General features: G+C 50.0%; 1 protein-coding gene across 1 annotated transcript in view; it reads right to left on the bottom strand.

The window, feature by feature from the left end:
- The window catches only part of IGF1R (insulin like growth factor 1 receptor), a 224,686-nt gene that overhangs the window by 34,006 nt on the left and 173,659 nt on the right, over nucleotides 1–17,021 (bottom strand). The window contains exons 3-5 of the mRNA XM_066239567.1: nucleotides 7,693–8,005; nucleotides 4,546–4,697; nucleotides 1,240–1,384 (exon numbers count right to left, since the gene is read on the bottom strand). Coding sequence (XP_066095664.1) covers nucleotides 1,240–1,384; nucleotides 4,546–4,697; nucleotides 7,693–8,005 — 610 coding nt within the window. The remainder of the gene's footprint in view (nucleotides 1–1,239; nucleotides 1,385–4,545; nucleotides 4,698–7,692; nucleotides 8,006–17,021) is intronic.

Below are 17,021 nucleotides of genomic sequence, written 5' to 3'. Positions count from 1 at the left end.
GTCCCAGATAGGCAGAGCACTGGCCGGCAGGGGGCTTGCCGGGGGGATCCCCGGTCAGGGTGCATGTGGGAATCTGTCTCTGCCTCCCCACCTCTCACTGAATAAAAATTAAAAAAAGAAAAGAAATTGAATACGACAAACAATGACCACCACCTCAAAAACGGCAGAGCCCCAGCCCGCCGTCCAAGTGACACGGGGCACTCTTGGAGTGGGCACAGCGGCAGCCTCCTTGGATTTGCAAGGAGAAAGGCCGTTTTCTGAAGAGCCCGTGTCCCCGGTGCTGGGACATGTGCTGTCCGGAGAGGGACGGGAGGCTGCCTTCTCTCTCTAGCTGTCGCAGATGACGGAATTCTAAGAATTTCAGAGCGACCAAGAAGCTGGTCTGAGAAAAGAGCAGGGAGGCTGTAGAGATGGCCTCCTGCAGTCACTTGGTCCCATCAGTGCAGGACAGTAGGAAGGGGAGCCTTTCCCATGACCTCCCCACCACTTTCCTTCCTAGATTATTCCCCCAACTTCTCTTTAAGGAGGAACTCACTCACTCACGGATGTCCCAGTGTGAACTGGATTTCACAGTGTGAGCTTACAGCCTGACTGGGGTTGTATTGGGGGGGGGGGTGAAGAGAAAAGTCTACACGTAAAGGCACCCGCAAGACAGCTGCTGGGAAGACACTGGGCGCCGAACGCACCAGCCGGGACTTCTCTGGAGCAAAGCCTCTGCTTTGCAACCCCTGTCAGAAAGCACATCTCGACAGAGGGCAGGAATTCTATTCGCGGTGTAAATCCCAGAAGCTAATCAACAGAAACATTTCTGTGAATCAAGATTTCTTGACAAGCAGACAAACTATCCACACACCTCTCTGAAGTCTCTTGGGCCCCTTCCCGTAGACTGTAGGAGACAGGGTGGCTTCTGTGCGGAAGGGCATGGCACCCAGGGGCAGAGAAGCGTCATGTCATGATGGCTTCACAGAGCCAAGTGTCTCAGACCCCATCCTGTCTCCCTCGGCAGAAAGATCCCCCAGAGTGTCCCCATCTGCGGTTTCCCCAGCCACGGCCGAGCATGCCACTCTTGACTGATGGGGACACACTTTTCCAAAGCAGCAGCGCCCCACGGATGGAGGCTCACGGCTCTGGAAACGCCACATGAGGAGAGAGGGCATCGCTCTCACCCTAGCAACGCGGGCACTGCTGGCCATGGCTCGCTCTGGACCGGAGCGTGTCGGCCACGACATCCACACTTACCCATCGAGCTGATCCTCTCCTAAGATCTGACGCAGGTTCTTGAAGAAGGACAAGGAGACCAGGGCATGGGAGTGACGGATCTTCACGTAGCCTGTCACCACCTCGATGAGCCCCATGAAGTTCTCCAGCTCCGTGGCGATGTTATCTACACAGAGAGGGGACCATGTCACTGAGCAGGGCCCTTAGCAGGTGGGGCACCCACTTGGTTTCTCACTGACACGCGTGGAGGGAGTTTTCTGGGGCAGCTTATGTTCTGGGGGGAGGGGTGGGGAGTGACACTGAGATGTTCGGGCTACTGGGACGGGCCACCATCCCTGGTCAGAAACTGCCTGCCTAGGCTGGACTCCCAGCCACCTTTCCTGGGACGGAGCCCTGGGAGCAGGGGAAAGAGAGCATCTAGCCGGCTGGACACTGTCGCTCCCAGGCCGATTAGGAGAATGTAAAATCATAAATACCAGACTGCCAATTAGCCAGGGCCGACATGTCTAGGGAACGTCTTTTAAGAAGCTCTGTCAACACAGAGCACTGCCCCCGCAGGAACGCCGGGGCTGAACAAACAGGGTGCTCACCGTCTCGGTACGGACTGCCTTTGCAGCCAGGCTAGTTTCTAAGAGACAGGGACCTCTCTCCATTTCCAAAGTCCCTCGTCTCAGGGTGGAGGAGAGCACGCTGACGTCAAGGATGGCTATCTGTGGGCGACTCTGAAAACTTCATTTCTGCGCCTCGAAGTCTGCCCTGTCATTGTTCCCACAACCAGAACACGGGTTGGGAAAACAGTCACTGATTCATCTGTGAAACGTCACTGGGTTATTTCCCATCACTGTGGACAAAAGGCATGTTTGCTTTATTTAACCTTGCTATCTATCGTTGTCTCCTCGCAAATAAAAAACATACACTTTGGTTCAACTTACCCTAAAATTATAATAAAACACTATCACAAGTGGGGTGTTGTTCAACTGCTGGGGTTTGACTGGGTGTGATTTGAGAGGACTTGAATAAGGTTATATATTGCTTTGAATTGCTCAAACAAACAAACAAACAAACCAAAAAGGTGCTGTCCCAGAGGACACAACTCTACACTGAATGTACAGTTTAGTGGCTTTCAGAGAGAAGTTAAGGAGAAATTCAAGCTGTAAAGACTGGAGGTTGCCTGCAGTTGACATTTCAAGAAGAAGACTTTGAATTTGAGATGTGGGGCTGGATATTACACCGTATAGTCAAGGCTGGGGACTGTCCTCTGTCGTGAGGTGACCATCACATGGCATCCAACTGATTTCCTGCATCAGAGACAGGCTGGAAGACCTATCCCACCACTGGGCACACACAGTACCAGTTCCTTTCCCAATTATACTCTGCCACGGAATTAATTCATGGATCACATTCTCATCTTCAGAACAGGACTAGCTATTAAAAGCAGGTTGAGGGCCCTGGCCGGTTGGCTCAGTGGTAGAGCGTTGGCCTGGCATGCGGAAGTCCCGGGTTTGATTCCCGGCCAGGGCACACAGGAGAAGCACCCATCTGCTTCTCCACCCCTCCCCCTCTCCTTCCTCTCTGGTTCTCTCTTCCCCTCCCGCAGCCAGGGCTCCATTGGAGCAAAGATTGCCCGGGAGCTGGGGATGGCTCCGTGGCCTCTGCCTCAGGCGCTAGAATGGCTCTGGTTGCAACAGAGCGACGTCCCAGATGGGCAGAGCATCGCCCCCTGGTGGGCATGCTGGGTGGATCCTGGTCAGGCACATGCGGGAGTCTGTCTGACTGCCTCCCTGTTTCCAGCTTCAGAAAAATACAAAAAAAAAAAAAAAGGCAGGTTGAGGAACTTTTTAAAGGGTATATGTTCTAGGAACGAGCAAATCTTTTTAGATGTAAGAAATCCAGTAAGAGCAGAAAATAAAACTTCCTTTCAAAGGGCCACAGGGGTTGTGAGAAAACCCTAGCTGTGTGGACAGTTATCCCTGTTGTGAAGGGCTGGGAAGTGTGAAGAGCCAGGGGCATCATAAAACCCTCAAAGGAACTAAGCAAAAATGTGTTCCAGCCTGACCAGGCGGTGGCACAGTGGATAGAGTGTCAGACTGGGATGCCGAGGACCCAGGTTCGAGACCTCGAGGTCCCCAGCTTGAGCATGGGCTCATCTGGTTTGAGCAAAAGTCTCACCAGCTTGGACCCAAAGTCACTGGCTCCAGCAAGGGGTTACTCAGTCCGCTGAAGGCCGCGGTCAAGACACATATGAGAAAGCAATCAATGAACAACTAAGGTGTTGCAGTGCGCAATGAGAAAGTGATGATTGACTGCTTCTCATCTCTCCATTCCTGTCTGTCTGTCCGTCCCTGTCTATCCCTCTCTCTCTGACTCTCTCTCTCTGTTTCTATAAAAAAAAAAATGTGTTCCAGCCATCTTGGACCCACACACACAGCTCCCTCCTCTAACCAACAAGTACACCCACAGAATGCAGAAGGCAGTCATTTTTTCTCCTCAAAGTACAAAAGCAATTTCTTCACAAAAGGATTTAGGAGAAGAAAATTCCGTTTCAACCTCAAGGCCTTCTTACTGTATTTATTCTAGCTGAGGAAACAGTCAGGACCTTGACCGAGTGGTCCCGAGTGTGCAGAATTCAAGGCACCACAGCTAAAAGCCCTTGTCAATCAAAGATCGGAAGGGAAAATGCCACAAAATAAGTCGTTGGGAGCTACTTTGCACAAATGCAACTTCCAGAATGCCATCAATCATAAATGATGGTCACCCTACAGTGGGGGGGGGGGGGGAGGAAGATACTAAAACGTTACATCCGTCATCACACACATAAATCACTTCGCTTCTCAGAGTCAATTCGGAGATCAACTACCCTTTTGGACGTGATACAATCGTAAAGTGGTATCTTTGCCCAGGCTTCCCAACCCAAACAGATCTAAGTCACCAAAACTCTTTGGGCTTAAAGCTGCGTGAGTCTAGCGCCCACTAGAGACCGCTGAGTCATGCCTCCGACCCAGCATCTCTTCTGTGGTTTGCGTGTGTCTGGACAGCGCGCCCCGCCCCTGCGTAGGGGGCAACGCACAGAAAGATGAGGAATGACCCTCGACAGCCATAAACTCTGGGCCGGTGACTAAAAAGCAGGCTGCCTTTCGATCTGGTTCTTTATCTCTGAGGGAAATTCAAAGGTGCCAGGCAAAGGCTGACACACCGCGCTGTTTCCTGGGGCCCAGATGTTAGGGGTGGGTCTCGGATGGGTGGAAAAGGCATCAACACACACACACACACACACACACACCAAAAACAAGGGGCCCAGCCCTCTCTCCCAGGGGAGGGAGTACTCACTGCCCCGCCGGATGTTAATAAGCAGATTGCCCTTGAAGATGGTACAGCCTTGGAGCATCTGAGCAGAAGTCACCGAATCGATGGTCTTTGTCCTCTTTTCCTCCTCGCAGATTTTGGGACAAGGACCCTCACAGGGGATGCAGAACATACTACTGCAAAATAAAGAACCAACAAAAGTCAGAGTCGTCTCCTTGTGCGGACACCACCAGACGGACATGTTCTCCCTTGAGTCGCACTCGCTATAAACACCAACCGTCCTGAAACATTTGACTCGGGTCACCCTGTACCTCATCCCCAAGCCCACCTAGGATCAGCCACGCAGGCTGCAAACAAGAGGAGAGAGCGTGCTGCTTATTTCAGACAAAACACACCATGCCTCCGCGAGGTATGTGCGTATCACAGGCTGGCGACTGGTGAGCCAGCTGGTCCCTCCGGGGAGGAACAGCCTCGCAGAATGGAGGCGCCGGAGCCCTCCAAGGAGAACGGGGCTGCTCTCTTAAGTCACGGCTCCAGCTCCGTGCGCCCTGCAGGCTAGACAGGGGCAGTGAAGGGGCAGCAGTGTGTCTGCTGCCACCAAAAGGAGCCTAACTTCCGCCGCCAGCGGCCCCGTAGAGCCTGGTGAGGAATTCTGAAAGGCATGTGGCATTGCCCAGATCCACACTCTGTTCTTGCTAGAGCACAACTGAAATTATTTGACAGTGTTTTGCAGAAACTTGTAAATTGATCCAAATGTTGTTTTCGCTGCATGCACAATAAAAGCAGGGAACTTCCATTTACTCCGTAATGAGCTACTATTTCAAATGCTCTCCTGAACACACGACCAGCCACCGACCGTCAGGGACTGGCACTTTTCCTGCTTACCTACCGTGATTGAGGAAATAGTGAGCAAAATGCTCATCTAGCCCCTGAACCACAGAGCACGGATCAGCATTTGAGTGGACTTCCGAACAAAACAAATAAGACGTTATGGGGTTGGGTAAATAACAGCATGGTGAGGTGGAGAGCCATCATATTTATATTGTGAAGTTTAAAAGCGCATTCGATGGTTTAAAATTCACGGAGATAAGTAAAAAACACTCAAGACAACAGTGTAAGTTGTAGCTCTTTTCATCAGTACCTTTCATTTCCCCTGGAACTTTATTGCATAATCTAAGGCAAAGGTGCAGGGTTGCGTTTTGTTTAAAAGCTTATAGGTAAACCAGATTTCCCTGGTATGGTTCTATTTCATGGTGGGAAAATGGCAGGCAAGGTTTCCCAAGGAACTGGGCCATCCATAGCCGAGGGCATTTCTCTTGCCTCTACCATCCTATGCAGCCATGTTCTCACTTCTGGTGTGGGGCGTAGCTACTTTCAGCTGCTTTCCTGTCTGCGTTTTTACTTGGTCTTTTACTCCTTCTAACTAAACTACGTATAATATACTGCCCCAGCCCCTCCCTCTTTAAAAGCCTTTTACTTTGAAGTAAATACAGAAGCACCAAAAGTGGTAAGGAGTCCCGTGTACCCTTCACCCAGTTTCCCTCAATGGTTACATTGTACATAATGACGATAACTATCTCAAAACCAGGGAATGAGCCCCGCTACAACATATGTGTATAATTCTATGTTATCTTCACACTTCTGTCATCACCACTGCAGTCAAGATAGAGCACTAGCTCTGGCCAGATGGCTCAGTGGTAGAGCACCGGCCCAGCATGTGGATGTGTGAGGTTCAATTCCTGGTCAGGGCACAAGGAGAAGCACCAATCTGCTTCTCCACCCTTCCACCTGTCACTTCTCTCTCTCTCTCTCTCTCTCTCTCTCTCTCTCTCTCTCTCTCTTACAGTCATGGCCTGATTGGAATGAGTTGGCCCCAGGTGCTGAGGATGGCTCCGTGGCTGCCACCTCAGGCGCTAAGGAGAGCTTGGTTGCTAAGCAACAGAGCAATAGCCCCAGATAGGCAGAGCATCACCCCTAGTGGGCTTGCCGGGTGGAACCTTTTCTGGGCACATGTGGGTATCTGTTTCTCTGCCTCCCCTCCTCTCTCTGAATTAAGAAAAAAAAAAAAAAAAAAAAGGTAGAGCACTGGTCCACAGAGATCCCTACAGTCACCCACCCTCATGTCCCCAACTCCTTCCTGGCAACCACTACTGTAGTCTCCATCTCTATAATTTGTCATTCTGAGAATGTTATATATGTGGACTCATACAGTATGTATAGTATGTGTGACCATTTGAAATTAGCTTAACAACCTTGTGTGTAATGTCCTTGAGATCCATCGAGTCACTGTGTATTTCAATAACTTGTTCCTTTTTAGTCTTGCTGAATACTATTCCCTGGTGGGGATGTACCACAGTTTGCTTAAAGCATCTTACCTATGGCGAGACATCTGAGTGGTTTCCAGTTTGGGGGTATTACCAATAAAGTTGGCAGGAACTTATTCTACATTCAGCATTACCAACTAATGTGAGTTCTACCCTTCAGTTTGATGTGTGCACAGCACTTTCAAAGAGGACTCAGAAAACAGACTCCCCTTTATGGAGATGCACTCGATGCAGCCTACAGAAACAGACTGCGGCAATACACGGGAGTTCCACATCCTATTCAAAATCACTGTTGACTCTTCTGGTGGTATTTTATGTTTGAAGAATGGTTCTGAAGAACCAGGAACATAAGGATCCCCTGGTGTTAATCGTGAAGGAAGCTTCTGGCCCCTTACAACTGAGCTGCTGCTTCCTAAGTGTTGTTGCTCTGGCTTATATCCCTGATACATTGTAGCAAAGGCTAACGCAGGGCTCTGTACAAAGACGAACCAACACATTTAGAGAAGCCCGGCAGACATGCGCAGAGGCAACGCGTGTTGCCAGAACGGAACTTCCTGGGTGAAGTTCCCAAGCAAAGTCTCAGTGTTTAGGAAGAAAAATGAGGAGCAGAGGGAGGGGTAAGAAAGAAAGAAGGTGCTGATGGAAAGGGGAGGTTCTTTTCAGCAACTGCTCACGCTTAGCACCTGCCAGTTCAGACACAGGCTGCCTGCAGGGCTGGCGGTGGGGTTTTAGGCGCGCTCCAAGGCTGCGGAAGGGGTTCAGGCCGGCTCCCTGGGCGGCGGAAGGGGTTCAGGCCAGCTCCCTGGGCGGCGGAGGGGTGTAGGCCCACCCACTGCCCCAGACTGACCTGTCGCTGTCGTTGAGGATGAAGCCCGAGGGGCACTCCTGCATGCACTCGCCGTCGTGGATCACGAAGCCCTCGCCTTCAGTGCTATCGGCGTTGGGGATGTTGGCGCAGAAGTCGCGGTCCACGCAGCGCCAGCCCTCGAAGCGGTAGGTGTTGGGCGGGCAGCTGGGCACGCAGACGCCGTTGAAGTAGTAGTGGCGGCAGGCCACGCAGGCCGCCTCGTCGTCGGGCGCGCTGCAGCTGCCCAGGCACTCGGGGTGGCAGCACTCGTTGTTCTCGGAGCACGCCCGCTTCCCGCACGCACTCGGGCACGCTGTGGGGCAGAGGGGAGAGGTGGTCAGTCTGAGTGCGGCTCATCGGCCTCCTCTCGGTCAGTGCCCAGCAAATGGCTCCAGTGACCAATATCAAACCAGTCACCCACACGTGAAGTCCCCAAATGGAGAACCACTGGACCCTGTGTCCCACGTCAGATGTGCAACGACAGTCCTACAGTCACACTCAGAGATTCACGGAGACAAGGAGGATATTCCCCGCATTCCGAGTCAGAAGGGCCGGGGCGAAGTCCAGCCTATTTACTGCGGGTTGGATCTCGGAGGAGTCCCTAGCATCCATGACCCGGACCCTCTCTTTGCTCATCTATAACATGGGGCAGCCATCCACCTTAGCAGCTGCCTGAGGCCTGTGATAATGTAGCGGCCCCAGGTGAACATGACTGTGTATTATCACAGCTTTAAAAGGCATTATGCTCTGCTGCTCCTGCATTTTGAATGTGCTCCTCGCTGAAACACCTTAAAAAGACTTAGTGTGCACTAATGCTCAATTACTTTTTAAAAGGATCAAACTAGAACAGTGGTCTTTAACTATCGGTCCACAGACCAGCCCCGGCCTGCAAAAAGAGTCAACCTCCCGGATGCCTTGACCCGGTGCTTGAAAACCCCTGAACTGGAACACAGTAATGATGCCATTCATGTCTCCGGGGATTTAGTGTAGAAAAGATTGGGCCTGCTTGCATCATTACCAAATGTCTCCCCCATCCACCTTTCCCTCATTGACAATCTAAATAAAACACTATAGAAAACGACGGGTAGAAGACACCATAGCCATTCGTGGACTACCAAACACTCGAGCATTTAAAAGAACAGAAAAAACAAACAAACAAACAAAAGTCCGGTGCACTTGCTTGGCACTGATTACACCCAGATGCAAACTCTGGGCATCTCCAGAGTGAGGAAAATGAGGAAAGATAAATCAGTGATGCATAGCAGAGTCTGCAGATACATTTTGCATTCTGTCTGTCTGTCCCCCGCTCCACCAGATGCTGGGCAGTGGTCCACTGAGACCCCCCACAAAGGGGCGTTAATGGAACCACATGGGCAGTCAGTTCTCACCACGAGCAGCACACGGGACGGGGAACCGGAGCTGTGTCGTGGATGGGAAATATTTCTGAAGGAGTTTCAGAACAGCTTAGAGTTCTGAAAACCGTGCCCTTCGGAGATGGAACAATTCATCTTACAGGGACCACACACCTCGGAGTTCCCCCGTGCCACCTGACGTAAGGTGTGCACTGACATCTATCAAATACTCCAGGGAAAAACAAGTGATGGTAAGAGGAGGAGGAGCTCAAGATGACAGGTGACTTGTGGACTAAGGGGTAACCTCCAGCCACTACAGCATTGGAAACCGGATGTGCCCCCGGCTGCAGGACCATCTGCGAGAATTCCGGGAGACAGGCAGAGAGAACATGCAGTAGCCTCAGGATTAGGAGTTCTGGAGCCAGCCCCAGAAGCCTGCTGTAAATTCTGTCTCATCATAATGTATATAAATATTATTAGTGTTCGGAACTATTAAGGGATTTCTTGAAAAGCCCTGGGCAGTGTGTCTCGCCAGCAGATGGATGGATGCTCTGTGTGAATGCCAAAACTTTAAATTTAGTCCAGTTACCAAGTGGCCAATTACAGAGCGGTGGGCGAGAGGAAGGGAACCTCTTCCCTGGCTTCCATGAAAAAGGAGCACACCTAGTAGGATTAAAGGTGTTTCTGTGTTGAAAAATAAAAAGGAAATAAAAGCCACTATAAATAAACATATATAAATAGATGAGTGGTTAGGGGGAAAGGCAATTGATTTTGCCCACAGAATTTTTCTAGTCATTGGAATTCTTACAATGGCCAACAATAAAAAACAAAAGCCTATATAAACTGCTGGAAAAGCAAATGGCATGTCCGTAAAGGGACTGGTTGGTGGGGGTCACAGTCTCATAAAAATATGGCCCTGCACTAAAAGCTCATTGTCTTCATTTTGGGGACAGGAAAAACATCATATGCATTGGCCATTAACTACCTCCCTCTCTTTCTAGGGTTTTTAAAAAACGTTAGTTTTTGTTCTCACCATAAATTCTTTCACAATCTTGCCCTCAGAGAAACCATTTAGAAAGCATACATGATAATAAAGTGATTTTCTGGAAGAGGGAGGACTCAACCTCTTCACTGGAGACACAGAAACAGCAAACGGACCACTTAGCCACATCATTTTTAAAAATGGAAACAGTTTTATCCCGAATAATTTCTCAAGGATAGAATTTAGTTCAAGGGGCGTTCAAATGAGGTCACATTTTTGAGTCAATATCCAGACTAATTGAGGGACATCTTGGTTATTTCTGGGTTACCGTAGGTAACACGCCACTGCTCCCTATAAAATGAGGGATCTCTGTCCTAACGGACACACATCATCAGGCATGAACTGCTGTTAACTCTGGGAAATGCACTTGAACTTTCAGCGTGCATCAGGGCAAACCATAGGGGCCAGAGAAATTTTGAGGTGTTCACATCTTGCTAGGAGAGGAACTGACACCATCAGATACCATGGGAAAGAAGAGGACGAGAGGGACCCCAGCTGAGTCAACTAAACACCAGAGCCCACCTAAAGGCTGCTGGCACTGTCCCCCAGCGAGCACTTAGCCACAGGTAAGGGGAGGAACAAGGTCCCCTCGCCAGGTACTCGGCTAGGTCATGTTGGCAAGGAAGGGAGAAGACAGCTCAGCCTACCTGGGGTCCCCCTTGGGGACCCCTCCCCGAGGACAAGCAGTGAGAGTGCCAGTTGGCTGAATTTTCCAGTTCGGACAGAAAGGTGACCCATCCCCAGGAGCCGTGGTCACTGCAGGAGCTCTAGGTGAGGCCAGGAGAACCCACCTGGGGCAGAAAGCCCACTAACATCCCCTTCTGTCCTCCTTTCTGCCTGTAAGGACACGCCCCTCCCCACATGATCAGCCCAAGAGCAGATCAGACAAGCACAGGCGTCTGTCACAGCAGGCAGAGCAGGGAGGGGCAGAGAAGCTTCCCAGGCTCAGGCAGAGTTGCCACATCTCACTGGTCTTATTAGTGCGGAGTTCTCTAAGGCAGCTGGGATGGAAGAGCAGGCTTATGGGAGAGTGCTTAGATCCATGAAATAAAACAGAAATAAACCTGGTACAGCACACACACAGACTCAAAAATTGGAGATAAATGTATGTATGTATGTATGTAGGTATACATACACACAGAGCCTAATTTTCTTTAAAAAAAAAAAAAAGATAAGAAAATGTCAAGTTTCTTGACATCCTGACGCAAAGGAGAAGTGCCCAGAGCACAGCCTAGGAATCCCAGGCCGAGTGTAAGAGGACTTCCAAACAAACTAGCCACCCTGCGGGATCAGTCAGGCAGGGAACCCCCAAGTTCAAGTGGCAAGCAATCCCTGTATCTTAAATGTTTCCAAAAGAAAACCACATTGGCAACAAAGTTTCTCTTCTCCATGACAAGAGACAGCACCACCTTCTGAGCAGGGAGAAAACATCCAACCAGCAGTAGCCAAAAAAAAGATACTTTGTAATGCTTAGACTTCTAGGTCACAGGAGTTCTTCTGCGGGAACCCAAAGTAGTCAGTGTGCCCACTGCAAGGTCATCCCCAGAACTGGAGCTTTGGGAACACACCCAGAGGGACGCAGAAGGGGCTGGGACAGAATTCTAGGTGAGCAGGGATAACCTAGTGAGGGATGGGGTGGGCCATGGTGTTTGAACCAGTGAATCTATGAATTTTTGAAAGTAGTGAACCAGCGAGCCTATGAATTCTCCCCAAGTTCGGTGAATAGGAAGGAGTTCCTTGCAATCTTTGAAAGGGTTTTTAGATTCAATCTTCAGTTATGTTAGCTTCCTAACAGGAAGGCCCCTGGACACGCCGTCTTGATGTTAACCTATGGACTTCCTGCAATGCTGGGGGCATATTGAGTGTCAAGTTTAGGACTTTCACTCCTCACTTTTGTCTTGTTAGCTGTCTTCTCCTACCATGCACACCTCCTGAGGTGGCCCTGAGCTGTGACCACTCCAGAGCATGCGGGAGTAGGCAGCCTCCTGCAGGAAGCTTCGGGGCCATTCAATCTGCCTCCAGTTCATAAGCAACAAGCACTTGTGTGGTCACGTTCCCCTTTGGAACTGGCCATTTCTGCGAGCCTTCTAAATTCCAACATAGTCATCCTGATCTCCCTCCGAATGCCTGATTCGGTTACAGCTCAGGCGCCACAGAGACACAGCTGCCCCCTGGCCTCCTCTAACACTGCTCAACTGGTTTAAAGTTTGGACTGCACGGGGGCTAAGAGACCAGCGGTGGCTTTCCTCCACCGAGGCAGGATGCTTGGGGTCTCTCTGAACGGTCTTTAAAATAACATTATCATCTTGTCTCACCTGTGGTGACGCAGTAGATAAAACATCGACCTAGAATGCTGAGGCCACTGGTTCGAAACCCCATGCTTGCTTAGTCAAGGCACTTATGAGAAGCAACTACTGTACTATGAACTGATGCTTCCCGCTCCTCAACCCCATTTCTCTCTCTCTCTCTCTCTCTTTCTCTCTCTCCTTTCCCCCTCTAAAATCATTAAATCTTTTTTTTTAAATCATCACATTGAGTGAGCTCATTCAGAGTTTCTAATCACCTAAATAAAGTCCTGTCTTCTTTTTCACAACTACCATCTGGTCCCCCCTAAAGGGATGCAACCTGAGTCTGAATACAGAACTACCTCCTATTAACATGAAGTTGATACTCACTGAGCACTCTCCATGGCCGGACAACAGTCTCAGTATCTTACATACACCATTCAACTACCTAACGATGACGTGGGCTCAGGCGGCATCATTATCCTCAACTTGTAGATGTCCAGCTGGCAGCACAGAGATTTAATAATTGTCCAGAGCTGTTCACAGGCCGATGAAATAATCGCTCGGCCGCAAGCCTGGGCTTCAAACTCAGACCTGCCTGCCTGCCAACCACAAGTCCTCTGCCCACTCTGCCCCACGGAGGCACCACGTTTTAAGTCCTCTGCCCACTCTGCCCCACGGAGGCACCACGTTTCAAGCCCTTTGCCCACTCTGCCCCATGGGGGGCACCATGTTTCAAGCCCTTTGCCCACTCTGCCCCACGGAGGCACCACGTTTCAAGTCCTCTGCCCACTCTGCCCCACGGAGGCACCACGTTTCAAGTCCTCTGCCCACTCTGCCCCACGGAGGCACCATGTTTCAAGTCCTCTGCCCACTCTGCCCCACGGAGGCACCACGTTTCAAGTCCTCTGCCCACTCTGCCCCATGGAGGCACCACGTTTCAAGTCCTCTGCCCACTCTGCCCCACGGAGGCACCATGTTTCAAGCCCTTTGCCCACTCTGCCCCATGGGGGGCACCATGTTTCAAGCCCTTTGCCCACTCTGCCCCATGGGGGCACCACGTTTCAAGCACTTTGCCCACTCCGCCCCACGGGGGCACCACGTTTCAAGTCCTCTGCCCACCCTGCCCCACGGAGGCACCACGTTTCAGCCTGATACTGCTGTCTAAAGTAAAAGGCCAGGGAGTTCTCCTCGTGACACTCTCCTTTTGAGGTCTGCCTCCGTCAGGAAAAGAAAATGACATCACAAGTCCTGATACACTTTTCTCCTCCCCAGGGTACACCACTTAGATGAAAAGAAGAGTAAGACCCAGGAACCCACAACTTTCTGGAAAAGGTTCAAGCGTCCAGGTGATGTTAAGGAGATAACGTGTGCCCGACTAAGCCTTCTTTATTTATTGACTTACAGCAAGTAGAGCCTTGGAGGACATTTTTCAGCACAAACGACAAGGTGGAGACCTGTCAGTTTTATCGGCACGGGTCATTGCTAAGTTGCAACAAGGGATACACTAGATGGGTGCAGACGGTACTATATATCAACGCCTCTACTATGGGGAAGTCAGACCAATGAGACGCAGGGAGACTCTATGTATGGCCTCTGGAACCCTTCAAGTCTTATTCATGAGACAGACGGACAGAATTCACTCTCTGCACCAATTCACAGGTCTCAGCAAGATCGAAACATGATCATAGAGGAGGAAAAACAGCCTGTGTCTTCCCCAGGGTCAGGCTCGTCCACTGATACAATCAAGGCTCATAGAAACAGCAGCCCCGAGAAGAGCCTCGCTCCCTAGTGTACAGGGGAAGCCGAGACATTGACGGCCACTGGAGGAGTCGGCGGATGTTTCACTGGTGAACAAAAGAAACAATAGCCTCCAGACAATATTCATTGGGTCACTTCAGCCTCCAGGATCCAAGAAGCATTCCGAGAAAAGGGGGAAAGAGGAAGGCGCCAGAGGAAGCAGAGGTGAGGGGAGTTATAATGGCCCCATTCTGAAATAAAAACCTCAAGAGCTAATTAGTGGGAGCAAAAGAAAGAGCAGCCATCAGTGTCAAGATACAAAGGAGGCTTGTAACCGACGAGAAAAACTAAGCGAGAAGCAGGGGGCAGGTCAGGCACCGCCCTCTGGCTGAGCTGCTGGTGCTGGTGACGGTGGGTTACGATGTTCTTTCCTCCCTTCACATGTTTTCAACAGCTTTGTTGAGATATGACTCACATACAATTCACCCACCTAAAGTGTATAGAGTGGTGGCTTCCGTATTCATCTCCCAGCCCCCAGCCCCTGTCCAGTGCTAGGCAATCACTAACCTACTTTCTGTCTCTATGAACCTGCCTATTCCAGGCATTTCATATGAATAGGTCAGACACACGACCTGGCTTCTTCCACTTGGCACGATGTGTTCATGGTTCGTCCATGCTGTGGGATGGTCCACAGGTGCTTCCCCTGTGCTTTTCTTTCTTAAATTTTGACTTTCGTGACCCACAGGTGGCAGAATGAGCCCTGTCAGCCCCTCTCTTCACAGGTGCCATGACCCAGTCACAGGTATACTGGTGGCAAATTGGTGGAGAGGCGCACTGGAACCCCAGAATCTTCACAGAAGGGAAGAAAGACTAGATTGCCTGTTAAATGAACTAAATGATGCTATTCTCTGATATTCAGGAAAAAATAAAAGAGGGACAGCCATCTAATCTGTGTGTGGGGGAGGTCACTGTGTCTGTGACCCTCTTACCTACTCCCCAGGTGGAGGATAAATATGCCAATGAGCATTGTGTTTACAGAAACATCTGGGAAAATGGAGTTAAAGCCACATCCCAGAGAGGTCCCCTTTGATGGTGGCAAGGAAGAAGGCGACGGATCAAGTCCGAGTCAGAAACAGGGAGAGAGACCGACCTCCCCCACTCTTTTTATTTTTATGAAATAGAAACCTAAAAAAAAGAAATCCAACTAGTCTCATCTATTCTAAAAGTGTCCTAAAATTCTTTCTTCTAAGCTCATACTCAAAGCCTACCTACAAATTTAGAAAAGATGAACAAATTCTAACAGGAAAAAAATCAAAGAAAGGGGGGAGGCCCTTTGAAGGTCCAGGCAGGACCTATGCTGGTCTGGGGGGTGACAAGGACACCTCACACCCTCAGCCTGCCTTTATTTTTACTGTTTCGAGAGAGAGAGAGAGAGAGAGAGAGAGAGAGAGAGAGAGAGAGAGATCCCCACAGAATGGATGATTCTGCTGAAACTTTTCCTCAGTGTTGTCACCACTGGGCATGGCCACAGACAGATACACCCATCACCCTATTGCCTGTCACCTATGCTTAAGTGGACAGGGTCAGAAACGTGTGTGTGTGTGTGTGTGAGAGAGAGAGAGAGAGAGAGAGAGAGAGAGAGAGAGAGAGAGAGAGAGAGAAAGAGAAATATATATATATATTCTTTTCACACACTTAAAAATTACTCCAAGTTATTTTAAATTGGGAACTGTTTGTATATTCCTTATAAGTTTATAAAACTCACACTGTCCCTCCATGACTAACGCCAGTGGAATTAAGAGAGTAGTCTATATTTATAGCTCGCCTGGCAGGGCGTGCTCGCAGCCCTCGCTCCACTCTCGGTTACTGTACACAGAGCGACGGGAGGTGGCATGGGCTCCCAAACTTTGCTGATTTCCTAACAAGGCAGGCCTGTGTCCCGTAGGGACCAGCTGAGGGTTCTGGCGTCCAAGTGGAGGCCAGGCTCGGAGGGAGAGGCCTCCAGCTTTGTGGTTTTGGCTGCGTCTCTGGACACCGGTGGCAGGGCCCATTTCTGGGCAATGACATGCCTTGCTGGTGTTGGCCAAGCTGTCAATGCCACTAATAGGTGCCTGCTGCATACACCCATTAGGAAAGCCTGCTGTCCAGCGGCCACACACAGCGCTTCTTTTTCCTTATTTTGGTAGAAATGGTTCGTCCGAAAGGTGTGATGGTTGCACCACCCATGCAAAAACCCCCACCCACATCCAGGAGCGTGTATGTCGACGATTTCATTGAGTTCACTGAACACCGACACTTGCAAGGAAACTCCTATTTAGAGAGCGGCAGACAGTGATTTAGATAAAATGTTATTGACCCCAGAACTGTTTATGAGGAGATCGTGGTAAGCGGACAAGGTCCTACTACCCAGGGAGGTCCTACTACCCAGGATTTTGAAAATGGGTTCGGCATTTAGATTTGTATAAAAACACCTGAACACACAGACACATCATGACAGAGCCTCCTGACATGTCTCAAACGTGGTTAAGAACAGCCTGTCCAGCCTGACCTGTGGTGGCGCAGTGGATAAAGCATCAACCTGGAACACTGAGGTTGCCGGTTCAAAACCCCGGGCTTGCCTGGTCAAGGCACATAGGGGAGTTGATGCTTCCTGCTCCTCCCCCTTCTCGCTCTCTAAAATGAATAAATAAAATCTTTTTAAAAATTGCTATAAAAAGAACAGCCCGTCCAAACCTGCCTCTTTGGGAGGATGCACAACTCATCGAGGACCTCACAATTTTGCAAAGTCCTTTCAGAATCCTCTTCTGAAAAATGCTTCCATATAACAAGGTATACTCTTTGCTACCACCTCAAGGGGGGCACGTCTTTATGAAAAGAAGGAAAAATGGCCTATGGTCCATTTCCTTTTTT

This window comes from Saccopteryx bilineata, chromosome 7 (assembly GCF_036850765.1).
Source record: "Saccopteryx bilineata isolate mSacBil1 chromosome 7, mSacBil1_pri_phased_curated, whole genome shotgun sequence".
Classification (NCBI taxonomy): domain Eukaryota; kingdom Metazoa; phylum Chordata; class Mammalia; order Chiroptera; family Emballonuridae; genus Saccopteryx; species Saccopteryx bilineata.
Note: the sequence above shows the minus strand (reverse complement) of the source record. Positions and strands in the feature narration are given on the sequence as shown.